Below are 20,102 nucleotides of genomic sequence, written 5' to 3'. Positions count from 1 at the left end.
TTAAATGATCCTGCACTTTGATCTGGAAAATAGACGTGGATTCTTAGATCATTATATATTCTGCCAAAAAGAAAACATCTGAATAACTAATGAACCAAACACTCAATAGGAGGGAAAAACAGGTGCAGAAACAAGTGTCGAAATAATGGAGTAGAGCACTATCCTGCAGTGGATCTCCTTTGAAAATAACCCCCTTTGTTTAAATGTGACCATTGAACCAAGAAGTTTGAAACTTGCTGAATCGTGTTTCTCAGTGCAATAAAGCAATGCCCTTGAGCATAATCATACTGTAATAAAGATTACAAAAACAATGTGAGTCTACCACGACCCTTGGAAAATTCCTATTTAAAAACATGACTCGAAAATGGGAATACAAATGACATGTGTTTAAACGATCCTTTTAAATCAGTGTGGTTGAAATGTGTTCCATCTATACCTGCTCCTAAGTATATAATTACAGTGACAATGGTGTGTTTTGGATCAAATCATGAGGTCTAAGGTTATAGCTGGATAATATGATTTGAAATTCCCAAAAAAGTGAATTAAAGAGAGAGATACCATTTGTCATATAATTAAATATATTTGCACCAGGCACAAGATAAACACACCCTCTGCACGAGTAACTGGGTTTGGTAAATGAAGACCATAGGAAAATGACTTTAGTACGGTTGCATGGATTTTTGGGAAAATTCATGGATATTAGGTGTACTCTGACCGATGTTACTATGTGATACATTGTTAGGGCCGTGACACAATCAATTCAAGTGGGACTGTAATGCCAAATCAAAAACAAATGATCTGTACGATGACAAAGAAGAATCTAATTATACTTGTTGACTTGGATTTTTGGTGCAACCTTTCTACATTGCCCTGTCTGGAATTTTCAGTTTCAGTTTTATATATTCAAAATACTATAAAAGCTCTGTGTACAAGGAAGTAGCGAATACTGGAGGCTGTGAGTACAGTGTCAAGCTCCATGTTGCTTCCAAAACAGCAACTCACACAACACTACCTGAAAAACTCAAAGGCTGTTTTATATCAAGCTATCGATTTATAATGGCTTTCTCAGGACATGGTGAGTTCAAACTGATTGAATGTACTTGCTTTAATTGATGAGCCAACAGCTACAGGTATTTATTTTATAAATCGAAGTCTGATAAACAACATAATAGTAATCAGGGCATTACTGTAACTGCAAGATAGCGTGGCAAGATTTAGAGCATTGTTAAAAATACTGAGGCTGTTATGTATGGTTTAAGACAGCAAAGGGGCTTCTTGTTAATGGGTAAGTATAGAAGTACAGTGATAAACAGCATGTAGCTTTGGTTTGTCTGTCTGAAGCAGGAGTTTATAGGCTAGTAAGCATTTTGGATTTACCTGTTCTAACCCTTATGGGTCATTCTATGTTTGAGTTGAACAGGTTCCTTATACTTGTAGATGGTTATATACAAGATATGTTACATAAAGTTACAATAGTAAGAGAAAATAATAGGTTAGCCTTTTTATTTAGGCAAACATGTTTGCAACACTTTGGTCTATTCAAATGGTCTAAACTGTGGAGAATCTAATTCCCACCACTGAGATCATTAAAGTAATGTACGTTGAAAACCAATGGCAGTGTTTGTGAGTCTCTTTAATTCATTTCTGTCTGTAAAAATCTGTAGAAAGCCAGATAAGTTCCTATTTAGTGATAGTGATGGTGGATCGTCATTAGCTATACTGGTGCTTGTTGTTCAATTGCCTTCACAATAAAAACTACTTGAACACAGATTATTATGAGGAAGACAGTGAAGATGAAGTGTCCTCGGACAGCAGTTCTGAGCCTGAGATCCAACCTGACAGTCCAAGAGATGTACACAACACAGTAAGAACACTGATTTGCAATTATATTTCTGGGAATTGTAAGTTTATGAAAGGAGGAAAAAAGCAGAAGAAAAAAATATTTGATCTTGTATCTTGATACTACCGGTGCTAATACATACAGGATGATAACAGAACTATTTCCCTTAAAAATATAATTTGCATTTATTTGAATATTAAAGCAGATTAAATACAGAAACATTAAAACAAAATCAGTGAAAGCAGAATCAAAAAGCTTCTGTAGGTGAGAAACCGGAGTTTGTTTTCTATAAGCATACTGCACAAATATGGAACCAACATACAAAAAAGGCTTGTATTTATTACCTCTTCTTATCTGATATTAGGAAATGTGACAGAATAGAAAAAGAATACTTGCACCTGTCATTTAAACAGCTTTCAGTAATTAACCTGCATATCAATTACCCCCCAGCCATGCAAGTTTTATAACCGGGGAAATTGCAAGGATGGAAGTCATTGTCGTTATCTGCATGTTTGTGAATACTACTTCAAAGGCAATTGTAAGCATGGAATCAAGTGCAAATACTCCCATAGTGAAGATGGAGATGATTTTGGTTAGTCCCTTTTTATTATTATTATTATTATTATTATTATTATTATTATTATTATTATTATTATTATTATTATTATTATTATTATTATTATTATTATTATTGTGATTAGTGATAGAACAGATCTTATACATGTTGTTTTTCAAAATTGTTTCTAAAGAGGGAATGTATTCATGGTCTTTATTTAAAAATAAGCAAAATTTGTATGAACAGAACAATTTGCGAGCTTTAAATTGAAACATCTTAACAAATAATCTAGATAGAGCAATAAGAGTAATACACTTTTCGATTGTGTCTGATAGAGTCCCAAAGCCAGGAACCCAGGGATAAACCCTACCAGTGGCAGATTAGAAGTGGATCGAAGTGGTATGATGTTGAAATGGACTGGATTATTGAAGCCCAGTATTCACTACCAAATGTGAAAGGAATTAAGTTGTACAATACAAAATTTGGGTATGTTACTATATATACATTTTAGGCATAAAGCACCTACCATAAACCATGAGCTATAAAATAAAAGTGCTTTGTTCATAAAATCTCTTGTGACATCTTAACAGTGAATCTCATAACCCACGTTACACACAAAGCAAGCTGGTAAACACACAGTCATCCAGGGAGGCGAATGCAGGAAGTCAATGACTGCACACAGAGCAGGGTTAAAAGCAACACTCTTCATATTCATGGTCTTTATTTAACCAGGGAGAATGAACTGATAACTACAGGTAACAGGTTATCATTTAAGTGCATAGCCTAATATTATATCGAAATGCCCAAACAAATGAATTAATCACACCAGTATTTTTACCATAGGATATGAAGAATTTTTGAGCCTATTAATACATTATGTGCTATTAACACAGACTTTCACAAACACAGGTGTACAGTACTGTAAAACCCTTTATTTAATATACATAGAAAGAAAACCAACTATTTCTGATTACACTCTAATGAGGGCATTTGTATTTTACAATCTGATTGGGAAAAAGTCTTAAAGTAAACATTAGTTGTTATTTAATTTAATTTAATTAAACATAACACTCCACAGTCATTTTTGTCAAATTGGTCCTGTTGACACAGTTATACAGAAAAGTATAACTATTCAGGTCCTTTTATTTATTTATTTATTTTGTTTTTTTTAATGCACAGTTTTTACAGATTTCTATTAGCAGAAGACCCAGACATCATGTCTGGATTTTAACTGTGCAGGTGTAATGGGCAGTGTTGTATATAATGCACTGTTGTTACAGATTCTGACCTGTCGGTGAGATGATATGAGGTTAAAAAACTGTGCAGTTCTGTTTTTATAGTGGTTAAGATGCTCGCTTGCTGTGTGAGAAGTTGCCAGTTCACAAACTGCTTCCAGTCTAGTACACAGGCATAGGTTACATTTGAATCTTACAATTTAAATACATAGAACAATAAAAGTTTAAAATCTCTAAACTGCTCCTTGTTTTTATATTTCATGCAGCATGATTTGTATTAACTTCAATACCATGAGGGTTCAAGGCAAACAGCTTGGTGTTCGACGTCAGACATTTCCAAATTCCAGCCAAAAAACTGCATGGTTATGGTATTTCCGTGGTGATACAAAATGGCAAATACTTGGAAAACAGGTAAAGACACATATTTCTACAGAGCAGACAGTGAGCTGGATTCTCAACCTGGAAACCAGGGTTTGATCCTAAGTAGATTCAAAACCATTATTCTTCTGACGCTTCAGGCAATGTCATGTTTTTTTTTTTTTTTTTTTTTTTCACAGGATCCTCAAGACAGTTCTCTTTCTTTCACAAATGCAGATATTGAGAGAGAGAGTACCAGCGAAATAAACATGGTTTGTTTCAGTTTTCGGTAGGAACTCAATCCTATCGTATTAGTTTTCAAGGTATGTCATTTTTGGATGACATTATGTTTGTGCTGATGTGTGTGCCGAGAGCTGAGGAAGGATGTTAAGGGCCTGGCTGTGCACTAAATGAGAGACTTTAAAATAAATAAATAAATAGATAAAAGGCTAGGAATGATTTAAGCCTATTTTGTATGCATCTGCAGATACATTAATATGTAAAGAGTAAGTAACTTTAAATGTTCCTTGCCTGGAGAGTCCTAACTGCCTAGCATTTAACAGACTTCCTCGATCCATTCGAGTCATGTGACAATGGGACCTCTCCGCTCTGTTTGCCCCACCTGTTCTTTCTCTATATTACTACTGTATTTGGACTTTTTGTTATTATTTTTCCAGAAATGAATCAAATCAATATCCACTCTAAAAGTGAGAGAAGAGTAAGACGCCGCCCAGTGTTTGTTGTTTCAAAACATGGAGACAGGCAAGTTTTTTACCTTTCAGGAACTATTAGAAGATGCAAAAACGGTACCTCTCTGCAAAAACAATATCAATATGATATTTCAAACTGGCAGCTCATATTGTTATACAGATTCAGCCAACAGTTATGAAGAAGTATCTATATGTTGTTGTTGAATTACCTATATGTTGTTGTAAAGGAGTTTGGTTATTTTTATTTTAGTCTCTCAACATCTTTGAGCAGCAAGAGGTGGCAATATTCTGATAGCAAAGGAAGCTGGCATGACTTCAAACACATGGTAAAATAACCTCTTTACATGACAACTTCATTTGTATTGACTGCTTACTGTTCAACAGTAAGACAACATTATGGGGGTGATGTAAGTATAGGCACAGTGCAAATAATTGCAGATCCAAAATTCAAATTGCACTGCGTCCTATGTAAGCTTAAGAGCAAAGCAAATTACTCGACACAAACAAATAATGATCCGCAATTATGATAGACAAAGTGACCCTGGTATAGAATATGCAGGGTCTGCTTCGTCTTGCCCTTCTCCGAACGTGTTCCTGCCTCTTCTCAACAAGAGCCAAGTGTTGCCGCATCAGGAAGAATACCACAGCAGCCATCCTGAAGTCAATGACAGGTCTCTGCAGGTGTGTGTTTTTGTACAGCTCTTAGTTACTCGCTTCTACAATGGCTTGCACCTTGTAAGAAGAGGTGTAAAGTTTTGGGAGGGTCAGCAATTGCCTAAGTGCAAGGAAAAATCCTGCCCAGTTCCATACTCTTTTCTTCATTTGATTTCAATATCATTTTAATGGATTAATGATGGCAAAGTGCAAATTTGATAGTGGGTGCAGAATGCCGCATTTTTAGCAGCCGACTTTACAGCTGCTAAACATGATTTAGGGCAGCGTTATGGATGTTTTGCACACGCAAATCACTTTGCATCCTTACATCACCTCCTATATCCACTACAAATGGAGCCTATAGAGCATTCTAATAATAATAAACATTTTTTTAAACCTGTTTTGTCCAAGTAGATGGTGTATAGTATTCACAAATCTTCTTGTATGTTTTCCATGCATATGATAAAACTGAATAGTGGGCTTTGATTAGCTGACAGGGGCTTAAGCATTCTGATCAGAACATGTGTATAAATGTAGAAATTATTTCTTACAACATTGGTCTCCCATACCAGGAAATAAGATGTGATGCCCTGAAAAATGATTGACACTTGTTGGGAGGTGTTACAGCTGTTCCATTCTGATAATGGGAATTCACTGTAAAACAAAGCCAGCCAATGACTTGCTAACTAAAACATGCTGATGTTTTTTGGCATTTTATGCAGTGTCAGCATAAAATAATTGTTAACTGGTACTTTTCAAAAGCAGATATGGATACATGGCACCATAATTACAATTGCAGTTGCTCCAGTAGCATCAGGACATGGTGCATACCCAATAATGATCCTCTGATGCAGATAGGTGATACAGTCATCCTACCAGCTTGGCAGTTATTTTGACAGACTCATTCTGTCTGTACTGCAGAGCTGCTCAGTTCAAAGCAAAGATATTGAAGATGAATACCAGAGAAATCCGAATGGAAAGATGAAGTTCACTATTGGATCTACATTATTGGAGTTAGACTTTTCAGGTATTTATATTCAAAATTTTTTTTTTTAAATATTAAATAATGATTTTTATTTTTTATTTTTGCCACTCTAGAATCCTCTTTTCTGAAATACAGTCAAACGGTCTGTCTGGTATCTACTAGGATGGTGTGTATGTCTGTGTTAAATCAGCTGTCACTTTCATGTGGTCCCCTTCAGTGATTGTTATAAACAGGGTTTGAATGTAACTGATTTTGCTGTACTATTTTATAGTTATGTTGAAAAATACCATAGTTCTGTTTTAATATATTTGAATACATTAACATTCCAGCAATGACACAGATGAACCTATCCACTGGAAGAGTACGTGTTCTCCGGAGAGTCTAGCTATCATGTCCATTTCTGCACACTGGTTGGAAGACAAAGATGAAAAAGAAAACACACACATTGGTGGAAATTCACAAATTCATGTTTCATATGTTTTCTGAAAAGACAAAAAATAACCGGTTAATGTCAGCTAATTTAGAAAATGCAGAATACCACAGCCATGACTTGTTTTTCTTATTGTATTTCAATGGGTTTTATATCTTTTAAAGAGATAGCAAATCTGACAATATTTTATGATACACTCTGCAACAAGCTGTTTTACTTTGGGGGCAAGTTTGAGTTTATCCTTGACTAAGGTGACCAGATTTTTAAGTCCTTAAATTGTGAATAACTTCCAACATCCAAACTACAGGGAAGCTCTAGGGTTTTTATTTTCACTTTGGCAATGTTTGCTTGAATATCATATTGAAAGTGAATGCAGAGACTCATGGTAATATTCAGTGTGGAATCTTTTACTTTCAAAAAAATTTTTGTGAATAAATTATCTTATTGTCTTTGTAATTTCATTTCTACACAAGTATAGTTATTACATTACACAGCAGCAATTCGATAATTCTGAGATTCTATTTTATTGCTGATTACTGCTGCAAATCTAGTCCCTTTTTTCTGCCCAAGAAACTGCATCTTCTCTCTTTGATTTCCATTTCTTTCTCTGTCTCTATCTCTATGTTATCCTCCAGTGTCTGCAAACCAGACCCTTCCTGTATGAAAATGGTTATGTATTAAATGGTTATTTCACAGAATCTATTTTTTTCAAAATATTAAATTTCTTACCATTTAATATGACATGGTATTTGTTCTGTATATATTTTTTTCTATTGCAGTTTCTACTTGGATCATTAGTGTTCCGTGATTAATACATACTAGGATTTTTTTTCAGACACTTTCTACTATTAAACTACTACTATTAAAGGTGATGAAATGTGTTAAATATCCTATCTTTTGGCTGTGTGCAATAAATGAAGCCCATTAATCAGCTTTTCTGAGTTTTATTTAGAAGCTGCCCTGATTGCAGAAACAGGAATTTCCTTCTGAAGTAGTTTTTAAGTATGGTAAATAGTCCACGCAGGCAAACCCTTTAAGTTTTGTCGAATAGTTGTATTTCCAAATTCCCCCTTTAACATGCTGTAAGCTGACGGGCATTTCTTAAAATGGAAAGGAACCTGTTAAAAAGTTGTTAATAGCATGATGAAATTTCCTGCCTATTCCATTTTTCATTACCAATCAATGATCCTGAGGAAGTGTGGGTAAATCCCCCTCTACATTGAAAGTGTACCTAGCAGCCATATCTGCATGCCATGTTCCCATTGACTCAGTATCCCCCGGTGCTCATATACTGGCGACCCGTTTTCTAAAGGGTGCTATGTCCTCCTATAAAGAATGTCCTCCCCGAATTGAGTCTCGATGTGGTACTGGAGGCTCCCACTAAGTCCCCGTTTGAGCCCATACATTCCACAGAGCTGAAGTATCTCTCTATGAAGACAGCCTTTCTATTAGCTATCACCTCTGTCAGTGAGCTACAGGCACTATCCATGGAAATGGAATCGTTGTGCACGAACCCTGCTTTCCTCCCCAAGCTTTTCACTTGAATCAGTCAGTGGAACTAGAGGGTTTTCATCCCCCTCCCTTTGCAGAGGAGATGGATCGGAGATTGAATTCCCTCTGCCCAGTTCGGGCATTCAGAGGTTATGTGGATAGAACGAGAGCGCTGCGTCAGTCTGACCAGCTCTTCGTCTGTCATTATTATTATTATTATTATTTATTTCTTAGCAGACGCCCTTATCCAGGGCGACTTACAATCGTAAGCAAAAACATTTCAAGCATTACAATACAAGTAATACAATAAGAGCAAGATACAATAAGAGCAAGTCATGTCATGGTGATGTCATGGTGAATGGACCCGAGGTCAAGCCTCTCTAAGCAGCGACTGTCCCATTGGATTGTGGACACGGTTTCGACTGAATATACTAATGCCAGCCTACCCCCACCTGGGAGGGTGGCTGCACACTCTACTAGAGGTGTGGGTACGTCATGGGACCTCTTCAGGAGTGCCTCGTTGACCGATATTTGTACTGCGGCTAGCTGGACTACTCTGCATACATTTACCAGATTCTACCGACTTAATGTCGTAGATCCCTCTATGCCTTTAATAGGCACTAGGGTCATTGAGGTTGCACGCTCACACCACCAACACAAGATGGTGGTAGTGAGATGTCCCTCATATGCTGTCCGCTCATTCTCCCTCGCGACGGCTTTGGTATATCCCAAAAGTATTATTTTGGCGGTCATCTTCGAATTGAAAGGGAACGATTCCCGGTTCCCTGAAAAAGAAGATGATCGCCAACCTTGTGAGGTCGCATCACTCGCATTCGTGGGTTCAATGCAAAAGAGACTGAAGTCTCTGTGCAGTGACTATTTACTACTTCGGGAGGCAAGACCGAGGATGGCACTGCGGAGGGGCCTATCTGCAGTTTTGATATAAAATGCTCAGTAAATACCTGACAAGCAGGCATATCCCAAAAGTATTGTTTTGGCGGTCATCTTCTCATTCAAGGAACCGGGGTTAGCTCCGTAACCTATCATTATTCAGATGAGGATAGCCGCCAGTTCATTTTAGCAACAGCCAGTAGATAAACCCACCCGCAATTTTCTGTGATTGGTTGCAAATATGAACGTTGACTCTTCAGTAATTCTCCAGATTTGCATGGTGCTGTACAGCTGCTTTTTAATGCTACTGGTCGTTCAGTCTTCCCTTTAATCACAACAAATATCATTGTACTGTAATAAGTTAGATATGGTAGTAACACAGCAGCATGGTCTGGGAAAAAAACAGGACGAAATGAGCATCCCAAGGAAGGTTCTGGGGACTCTGGGACCAGTGTTCCTAAAGTGGGACTGTCCCATACAAAACGGGACATCTGGTCACCTTATCCTTGACTGTATTATTTAATTGCCATGTGCTTCATAATTAAATACAAGGGGAGTGTATTCATAATGTTTCCATATCTATTACAGCACCAGTCACTCTCAGTTCATGTCTGTCTGATAAATATAGTTTTTTTGTTTTGTTTATGTATGATTTATAATACTTGAGAACATTTCACTCTGCAACACCCACCATTAAAATATTACCAGTTCAAGCACCAGCCGTATCCATCGTCCTGTTACTGACCTCTGTAGCCATTGCAGTGTCCCAAAATACTGGAAATGCACATTCGACACAATAGAAAATAATGCTCCCGAGACTGGCTTCACTTGTTGTAGCATTTGGAATTTGAATATTGTATTTATTATAGATAAAGAAGATGGTCCAAACACCAATAAACATAATAAATACAAAATTATAAAATTAAATTGCAGCAAATCTATCATTCTGCCGACATGTAACTCCTACTCTGGGTCCCAGCAGCAAAAATAGTCTGTGTGAATTATAATAACAAAATCAATTTACTGTAAATTAATGCACACACACTGAGAAGGATAGCAGACCTGGACAGCTACTTTACAAGTACATATTCTGGTTGAATTTGTATTATGTTAAATAAGACCAGGAAGCAGTTAGCAACACAAAGTTCATAAGCATGACTAGTCAGATTTTCAACTAAACCATTTCCTAGTGCAACACGTTGTTTACCAATAATTGAAAGTGAAACTAAACAGCCTCTGTCTAATGTAATACATCGTAGAGCGATTCACTGCCTCCACAACATTACCAACACCAGAGCTTGGTCTGCGACTCCAGCCTGCAGAAGTAAGTACAGTACTTTTGACACAGTTATTGATACAAAAAACAAGGGAGACACAAGTAAGAAAAAAAAACAGCTGTAAAAATTTAATTCATAAAACAAAATCAAAAAGTTAGAACAAACAGGCAAAAATCGAATATGTTATTCGCTCGTGGCAAACGCCCTTATTTAGACGATTGAATCTTTTAATTGGAGTGTTGGCGCTAGACTAGAGAATACAATGTTATATTGCAGGTCTAAAATTAATATTATATTTACATATCTTACGTCTCGTCATGAGCAGGTACTGTAATCCCTTTTAAAATAAATACAGTGTATTTGTCATCCACAAAGCTCAACAGTATTTAACGCAGCAGTCATACAAAAATCCATCATTCATATCTTCAACTTGGGAAGAGCTTGTCAAAAAAAAAAAATCCTTACAAAAGTGTGTGTTTTTATGGCGTGTTTTTGGTGAAATCAGGTCAGTTATTGTATTTTGCTTCATAATAACTGAATATATTTTATTTAAAAAGTGTAATACATGGCCTACAGTATAAACAGAAATAATGGAAAAAACACCAGTGTTACATTTAAAGTTTAATACACTGTAGATCTACAGTACAATACAAATTACACAGAAACTGTGTAGGCAGTGTTCTAAACTTATATGCCTTGTTCTTGTGTATTTTGCTGCCTTCAAGAAACAACTACTATACTGCGCAACAATGCTAGTATTTAAAATGTTTTGCTCTCGCAAACATGTCATGTTTTTACAGTATGTGTCTTGCGGCCCTCGATCATATGGACATTTTTGGTATGCGGCTCGTAGGGACAAGAAGTTTGGCCACTGGCATATTTAGTAGACAGATTGTTGTAATTGTATTATTGACAAGCTGAGGATTGAGGTCATATTGCACCATTGTGGTTAAAAAAGGTAACGCTGGTCTTAGTGTTTATGAAAATAACTTGGAAGTGAACCAAAACCAAGTGACGTAGTGAAACAACTGGGTCCAAAGTCAATGCCAGATAGGTCCTGATAAAAAATCTTGCCGTCGTCATAATAAACTAAACTTCCTTTTTCGTCCTTTTAAAAATGTTCTAAAGTACACAATCGATCAACAGTGGTGTATGTTTCATACATTTCAACCATAAATAACATACAGTAGTGGCTGCCAGGCATAAAGACTAAAGTCCTCGCATTATTTAACCAAATCATATGAATGACATGCATATCACTAATTAAAGTCTCACTGTGTCCTTCTCAAACTAGGTTGTTTTTTTTGTTACCAACCTGATGACAATGGCACAGCAGAATTCCACAGGTAAGGAACCTGTGATGGGGTAACTGATGCTGGGTTGTGATCAGTGAATATCCTTCTACTGCAATCTGATGGTGGACTCTTGTTAAAATAGTCTTGTTTCAACTTGCAGCTCAAGTAAAGCACTATCAGTGGATGCTTCATGATGGAAGTCAGTGGTTAAATCTGAATCATGATTCTGTAATAGAAACACACTTCTGCCAGCCAGGCGCACAAGGGATTGCCCTTTTCACACCTGATTATGGGTAAGTGTTGCTCTATCTGCATGTTAATAAAGCTTTTATAAAGCTCTATTCCATTGTCTATCTGTTCTGATCTTTTAAAAGGCAACTACAGTAGTGCTGAAGAGCATTGCTACAGATTACACATTCTACACTGTATGCATACATGGAATCATGTAACAGCACTGATAATAGTTAAAAAGGCATTTGTAACATCATGCTTCTTGTCCTTTTTTAGGCGCATCTTTCTTGATTTTGACAAGATGGAGATCCAGGGGGGCCAAATGACACCCTATCGTCAAATCTCCTTGTCACAGGACGAAACAGAGGAATATTTGTGGTACTTCTTTGAGAACAGACACTGGCATGAATATGGTTCACAGGTAGCTGAGTAAACTTACATAAGGATATACATTCCCAAAAGTGCAACAGGGCTGAGCTGACAAACAGTAGAAGGTTTGGTACCACTTCATTTTGTGTGGCTTGAATAAGTATATAATTGATATACAGGTATTGAACTTGAGTTACATGTTAATAAGCAGTCAATAGATATGGAATAGGAGTGCTTGTGTGTATCCACTATGAAACTGCCTTTGCATATGTATGATGAGTGTGTATTAGGAGGTAGTTTTCTGATCTAGATTTTTTTAAACATACAAAGGCAGATGTAAAACTTCTTGTCATATCCATGTGGTTGCATTTCCCTATTGCATTATTGACTATTTAGAACATAAATGGGTAATTGCATATCAATGACATCTTAGAAGATGTAGTGTTACATGAGTATACTGAATTGTGTGCATAATTCAGGAATGTGTAACTCAGCAAAAGTCATGTAAATCTTGTCACTGATAAGTGAACCACAACGATATGAAAACCCCATTAATATGTAAAAGTACAGTAGCGATATTTAAACCTGATTTGTAGAAGCACATGTATCATCATGAACCAAATGTGATTCACTTTAGAATGTGACATTTTAGTGCAGTAAATGAATGATCCATATGTTAATAATCCTAAATATCCCTACTTGATTTATATTCAGTAATGCATTAGATAGTATCTAGAGTATTTTCCACATTATACATTCATAGTCGATAAATCATTTGTAACTCGTCATATTTCACATGGATACAGAGTGCTTACTTGGTTTTCTCCTTTGCAAGGGTTCTTCAAAGACTAAAGCTTCTGTGACAAGCCATGACATTGAGCAGCAGTACCAGATTAATCCACAAGGCTCCTGCACATTTACTGTTGGAAACATGGCTTATTCTCTGAATTTTTCAGGTACTGAAAGCAGGTTTTGATACTCATTGCTTTGCTTGGAGGAGCTTTAGAATTTGACATTCAAAATTATTTTATCTCAGTGTCCAATCAATCCAGTTACAATAATATTTTTTTAGTTTTCTAAATGTTCTTCATATTTGAGAAAAGTGGCGAAGGCTAACTTAAGATAACATTGAATATAACTTAAACTGGTGTTATATTGTATGATGTTTTTCTTTCTCACCTTTCTATGATTAAAGTCCTCATTTGTACTGTATCAGAATTGCACATTTTGTGTTTTCTTTTAACAATTCATTTTAATTTTCCAGAAATGACACAAAGCAATCCCCGTACGGGAATGCAGAGGAGGGTGAGGAGACGGCCCAAGTACAATTCTGTGATCCAGAAAACTAACAGGTTAGTAAACCTTATAAAAAATATCTCAAAAAAATATATATATTGTGTAAATCACTTTTCATGGCAAAGTAATCTCAGTGTTGAACGAATCAGAATTAAAAATGTAAACAGTAAAATAACTGCACAAATATTAGCAATACACAAAACAACAACGCTAACTCATTTATACATACAGTAACATACAATAGGAATTGAACATATAGTGGCAGCAACTTTTACTCAGTGGAGCTATCCAACTTGATCAGGAAAGGGATAAGCCTTGTACTTCAGTATCTTGGTGAATTCAAACCAAATACCTTCCTGGACTAGAGTGGACTGGAAGCCAGTGAAACTTAGTTGAGTCAAAATCAGAAACCAGTATCCAAATGCTTTATATAAATATAGTGTAATATCTATGTCAGTATGCTACTTTGTATCTTTGTAGCATAGGAAACTTAAGATTTAAAACAGCGGTATGACCACCCTTACGTTCTTACATTGGTTGTTTTAAGAAAAAGTTGTGGAATAATAAATGTGAACTACTAACTATACGTTTTATTATTTTGTCATTGTAGCTTGGCCAGTTTCATTCAGGACCTGAGCCTCTCTTCAACAATGCCCCCTGCTGGTGGCTTTACATGGCAGTTCAGAGGCGATGAAGGCGTGTGGAGAGAATATAAAGCCGTTGTAAGACAAGTTCACACTATTTTTTTTCTGTTGCATTTCAACTCAATCACGAATGTATCGACTCCTGATTGCGATAATTTAAAACAATTCAGATATACAGTCCTCTATTATTATCATCCTAGAAACGGATTGAAATCAATAAATCCAATCGTTTCAATCCTCCTAAATGTTCTTTGTGAAAGTACACTGATCTCACCATCGTTTACTGTATGCCAGCATGTTTTCTGATCTCATCGTGTATAGTGCATGTGAACTGAAGCCATTCAGTCACGACAATGAGTTTCTGTCCCCACTATGAATTGTACTTTTATCAGGAGTATTACAAAACTTCAGACAAGCATAAAACATTTGAGCTTTCTCTTTTGAAGGCAGACATTTTTCTGGAAGCTGTAATGTTTTTCAAGTGTCTCAGAAGATTGTAACTGGTGTCATGTCTTTTTCAGAATGACAATGGAGTGGCTTGCTCAGTAAGCAGTGATGATATTGAGCAGAGCTATCAGCAGAATCCTCAGGGTCAGCTGCAGTTTACTGCTGGCCGTTTCAGTTACACTCTGGATTTTTCAGGTACAAAAAGAAAAATTGTATCAGTCAATTTGTCTGTATCTACTAAAATGTATCTGGAGTACTGTAAAGACTGTTCTGTTAAGACTTCCCTGGAGCATCCTTAAAGAAATTCTTTGATACAGCAAAAATATACATTCTTTACAATTCAGTCAGAGGAAACAGCTGATCGATGTGACCATTAGTAAATCAAAGGAATAACTTGTATCTTCATAGATATTTGTAAGACCAGGTTTACCATGCATATGCACTTTTTTTGTTCCCTGTGCTTTTCCGTTACTTGTACTATGCATTTATACTATGCATGCTTTGCTATGCTGTTGTCAAGGTAAATGTTTATAATGGATTCTTTGCTGTTTTCTGGGAACAAAAGCAGAAACAGTGGAATTTCCCCAGCAAGGTGACTGATAAAATGGTCTTATTAGAGTTAGTTGGTCTTGATGGTGTGGTTTAAATCATGTCACTAGTCACAAGGAAAGAGTTGACTGTATCTAAACACATGTCTGTACTTTTTTTAACATGGACGGTCAATACAAACATAAAACTCTACCACTCTTTTTTTTATAGGAATGAGTCAGTTCAACAGTACAAGTAGAACAAAAAGAGATGTGAGGCGAATACCTAGTGAGAACCAGCAGAAAAGCAGGTGCGTTTGTATTCATGTAACTCTTATAAAGTGCTGTACTAGAGTTGCCAACTGTCCGGTTTTAAAAAAAAAAAAAGGAAAGTTGGGAACTCTATACTGTACACATATCCTGCAAGAAGGGATAACTTTTATTAGGGTTTCTAATCAATCTTCAGCTCTAAACAGAAAACAATAGCGTTGCTTAGAGCATGTGTTTTTGGTTTAAATTCGGAGAATGGAGGCAGGGGACAAGCCTGACTGCAATGCTTTACTACTCTGCTGTGTGGGCTTGGCACCCTTTCTTAAGGCTATATTAGTATATACATTTTTATTATCAGATTGTGCAGGAATGTCTTTAAACCATGAATCGGAAGCTTCAGAATTGCCCAGATACTATGATACCAGACATCACTGAACGATTAGGCCTATTCTTAACAATAGTTGAAGGTAATTTTATCTTCCAGTGTGGTTTAATCTGCTACTAAATACTGACTAAAGATACAACTATTTTCCACCTTTGCTGAAGGGATTAACTTTAAAATACAAATAAACTGAATAATACTTCTGAAGTTTTGTTATGTTGTTTTTGTTTTGACAGCTCTTTGCAAGGCATGGCCCTTTCATCAGCGACTCCCCCTGCTGGCAGCTATGTCTGGCAATTCAGAGGAGAAGAAGGGGTGTGGACAGAATATAAAACCAATGTAAGGTTTCTTCTTTTTTACATACCCAACTATAAGAATTCTTAATGAATTCTGAATATCTTAATGTATCACACTTAATGTATCAACAGAGGGCTTTAGTAATGTAATACTAAAGCGATATTACAGATATACATGGAACAGATGACTTTTGACAGTTTTCAAATTATTTTCCCCCACTATTGTCACAGCAGTGTCTAAGTGGTAAGATGTTTTTTTTCCCCAGAATGCCTGTGGAGTGGTTTGCTCAATAACCAGTGATGATATTGAGCAGAGCTATCAACAGAATCCTCAAGGACAACTACAGTTTACAGCTGGCCAATTCAGTTACATGCTGGATTGTTCAGGTAAAAACAACTTCAGGTCAAGTTAAATTACTTTATATGTTGTCATTGTTTAACTAAGGTTAGTTGTTTTATGTTGCACTAGTTTTTAAAAAAATATTTCCAGCATGTTATCTTATATTTTATAGGAATGTTTCAAGTAAACAACACATTGGGAACAAAAAGAAAAGTCAGACGAATACTTTGTAGAAACCAGCAGAAAAGCATGTAAGTATGTACATTGGTGGGATTACGGGGGCACTAGGCTTGCCTGTACTATAGTCCTTTCAGAAGTAATAGCAATATTCAATACTGTGGAAATATGGGAGGGAATCTAAGGGAGAAGAGTCTAGCTTATTTATTTATTTGCATTAATAAAGAAAATTGATTTAATCCCTAAGAAGAAATTGTGGTAAAGTAATATAAAAATTACATGAAGGCTACTCCCATCATCAAATTAAAGCAGCACAATACAAAACAATGTTGCCTTTTCAATGTGGGTACTTTTCCAATAAATTAAGCTGCAGTTAGAAAAACTTCTTTTTAACACAGTGGAACAGGTAAAACAGGTGCTTTTGAATGTCATTCAAGTGGATCAGGTAAAACAGGTGCTTTTGAATGCCATCTGCAAACTTTGTTGCATAGTTCATTGTGAAGCAAAAAATACATTTTCCACCTGCTGCTTGTTTTATATACAGATAAACATGTATAGGTTTCTATATAAAATGTAAGTAGCCTGCCCTACATGATAGTATTGAAATCATTTTGACCAGCCATGAATATTAAATGAACAGCTGACAAGTATGTTTTAGTTGACTTCTAGTTAAATGAATCTGTAACTATTTACAAACATAAACCTTTTTCACATACCCCGCTGTATCATATGATTTTAAGCATACAGCTCAATTTTTTGTGAATGTACAAAAGCTGGAACAGCAACAAAGTCGGCTTTCTAATACACTGGAATAATCTCTAAACAAAACTGTGCAGACCAAACAAGTGTAAGGATTATTAGTTGGCTTTGTAGGTAGCAAATAGACAATAACACTTTTTTAGTGATTGAAAAGCGTTTTTACAGGTAATCTCTGTGAATTTGTGTTGCCCTCCACACACACATTTTTGACCCAATTCCTCCTGAGTATTATATATATATATATATATATATATATATATATATATATATATATATATATATATATATAAATAATTCAAGACCCAAAACTTCATTTTTGTGTGGGACCCAGGGAATCGGCCAGCTTGCATTCAAACATTATCATTGCCAACTCCTGCACTGTAACACAAAATGCTAACACAATAAATAAATACAATGCTATTTCTTTAAGATTGGTTAATGCCATCTATACAACGATTTTAAGTAACACAGTAAATGCAGCTTACATCCCTGATTGTCACGGTCTTCCTGTTTATTATTTATTCTGCTTTGCATAAACCATTACAATATTTACAGAACACATTTGTTTGTCTTTGTTTTACCTTCATACAGGGTCAATACTCTTCAGAACACATCAAATTGTACCTGGCTGTTTCTAAATATAAATGGCACCTGGGAAGAATATAGACAGGTGTGTTTTGTTGTTGTTGTTCAGATATTTAACTAGGTATTGTCTATTGTAATGATCTAAACAGGGGTACTAAAACAACACCTTTATATTTTCATTTCAAAAGTGATATACAGCATGAATATAATGGCAATAGAAGTTATTAATATTCTGGTAGTACAATCTTTCATTATTCCAATCTGCAACTGAGCAACTGGTAATGGCGAGCAGAATTGAGATATAAACCAGGCAGTTAAAATCAGCTCCTAATGTGAAACATTGGAAATGCCTATAACATTTAATTTACTCAATCTTGTTCATGCATTTGCTTTATTAGACTCTGAATGGTGGCATTTGTTCCGTCTCAAGTGAGGACATTGAGATGAATTACCAGCAGAATCCTTTGGGAACCATGAACTTCACTGCAGGAAAGTTCAGCTACATCTTAGACTTTTCAGGTAGATGCTCTGCATTTCACTTTCTGAATGAGGATCATTTATAGATATGACAGATACAGATAATTAGTAAATTAAGCACTACGGACAGCATGATGTACTACTATGCAAAGTAGCTGAATCATGTCATGACAATCAACTCAAGTATTTAAAGAGTAAGAAGCGGGGTTTTGAAAAATATAGCGTTACACGTCCCCACGTGTTGCTGCTGTTTAAATAACATAGCTGTCGTTTTTCTTTTCATTGTTAACACCCTGACAACTTTTTACACTTCTAACTTTAAAGTCTGTTTCAAAGCTCTTTTCAAAATGTCTGCTCTAGTGCACTGATAGTGTAAGGGTTATTGTCCACATTGTGAAACAGGTAACACAGCAATAACGATCCATGAAGTGGTAAGGAACAGAAAAGCCAGAGCACATTTATTTTTAATTAAAAAAAAAAAAAAAAAAAAAATTATTATTATTTTTTTTTTTAAATCGCTCTTCCTGCAGTGATTTAGAGAACAGAACTCAAACCCCGGTGCACCAGAGTGGACATTTTGAAAAGAGCTTTGAACAGACTTTAAAGTTATAAATGTAAAACATTGTCAGGGTGTTAACAATGAAAATAAAAATTACAGGTACGTTATTTAAACAGTTGCAGCAACACGTGGGGATGTATAATGCTATATTTTTTAGAATCCTACTACTTCCTCTTTAAGACATACAGGTAAAACAGGCAACAGCAGCAGTGGGTTCCTGGTTTGTCTCCAGATTATCTGTAAATAAATTTAAGGCTTCATCCCTGTCATAGTGAGGAACTCATTTTCAAACATTGGAGTGCTTTGTCAGCATATCAAACCTTTTAAAGAAAGTATTTTGATTATAATTTTCGTTAAAAAGACTTAAAAGGATTCATTTCTTTTTCAGCTATGACGCAGAAAAATCTGAGAACTACTAAAACTCGACAAGTTCGGCGTCTTCAACAGTGACCACTGCACAGAATTTGAATTTTGGAGAAATTATTTTGACTTAAAATCAAGTGTATTATCATTTTTAATTAATTTAAACATTGGAAAAGCCTACTTAAAAGACATTAAGTCCTTTGAATATATTATTGTATTTATGTCTATATAGGAAGATAGGGTTGTGTGCAATTTTGTGATAGTGACCATCAAACCAAGGCAAGTGGCTGGCTCAGAACTGCAATCCAGTGTACTTGTAACAGGGAAGTTTTGAAACCCAGGACTGGGTGCGGTTACCAGTTAGTTTTCATGTGTATGTAAGTTAATATTTTGTGTTTGCTACATTAAGTATATGAACGCACCTACCCATGTTATGATACCACTGCCAAAGTAATATTCTGTTGATCTCAAGATATAAATACATACATTTATCATTTTTATATATTTGTTTTTTACTTCTGTGTGATGTTTTTGTTAACTGATATATAGATATGTTGGTTTGCAGAAAATGATAAAAAAAAAAATAATAATAATAATTTAACATTTCGATTTTTAACACATTTTATGAATTCAGTCACATGGGTATTGGTGTACACACA

The 20,102-nt window shown here is 35.7% G+C and overlaps 2 protein-coding genes across 2 annotated transcripts; both read left to right on the top strand.

Annotated features, from left to right (window-relative positions):
• Positions 1-957: 957 nt before the first annotated feature.
• On the top strand, positions 958-7,684 carry LOC117414708 (protein mono-ADP-ribosyltransferase PARP12-like). Its single transcript, XM_034024474.3, has 10 exons — positions 958-1,075; positions 1,770-1,864; positions 2,291-2,432; positions 2,732-2,882; positions 3,898-4,042; positions 4,189-4,311; positions 4,666-4,750; positions 4,949-5,024; positions 6,274-6,379; positions 6,667-7,684. The coding sequence occupies exons 1-6, from the start codon at positions 1,057-1,059 to the stop codon at positions 4,279-4,281; spliced, it is 645 nt and encodes a 214-aa protein (XP_033880365.3). The 5' UTR covers positions 958-1,056; the 3' UTR covers positions 4,282-4,311; positions 4,666-4,750; positions 4,949-5,024; positions 6,274-6,379; positions 6,667-7,684.
• Positions 7,685-10,376: 2,692 nt separating this feature from the next.
• Positions 10,377-19,943, top strand: LOC117414871 (uncharacterized). The gene is made up of 15 exons (XM_034024703.3): positions 10,377-10,473; positions 11,721-11,772; positions 11,882-12,014; positions 12,229-12,373; positions 13,157-13,277; positions 13,586-13,673; positions 14,228-14,339; positions 14,783-14,903; positions 15,468-15,546; positions 16,124-16,226; positions 16,450-16,570; positions 16,696-16,774; positions 18,051-18,129; positions 18,443-18,563; positions 19,469-19,943. The coding sequence occupies exons 2-15, from the start codon at positions 11,745-11,747 to the stop codon at positions 19,528-19,530; spliced, it is 1,392 nt and encodes a 463-aa protein (XP_033880594.1). The 5' UTR covers positions 10,377-10,473; positions 11,721-11,744; the 3' UTR covers positions 19,531-19,943.
• Positions 19,944-20,102: the final 159 nt, after the last annotated feature.

The sequence above is a fragment of the Acipenser ruthenus genome, chromosome 7, assembly GCF_902713425.1.
Source record: "Acipenser ruthenus chromosome 7, fAciRut3.2 maternal haplotype, whole genome shotgun sequence".
Lineage (NCBI taxonomy): Eukaryota > Metazoa > Chordata > Actinopteri > Acipenseriformes > Acipenseridae > Acipenser > Acipenser ruthenus.
The sequence above is the reverse complement of the archived record's forward strand: the minus strand, read 5'-3'. Positions and strand labels throughout refer to the sequence as shown.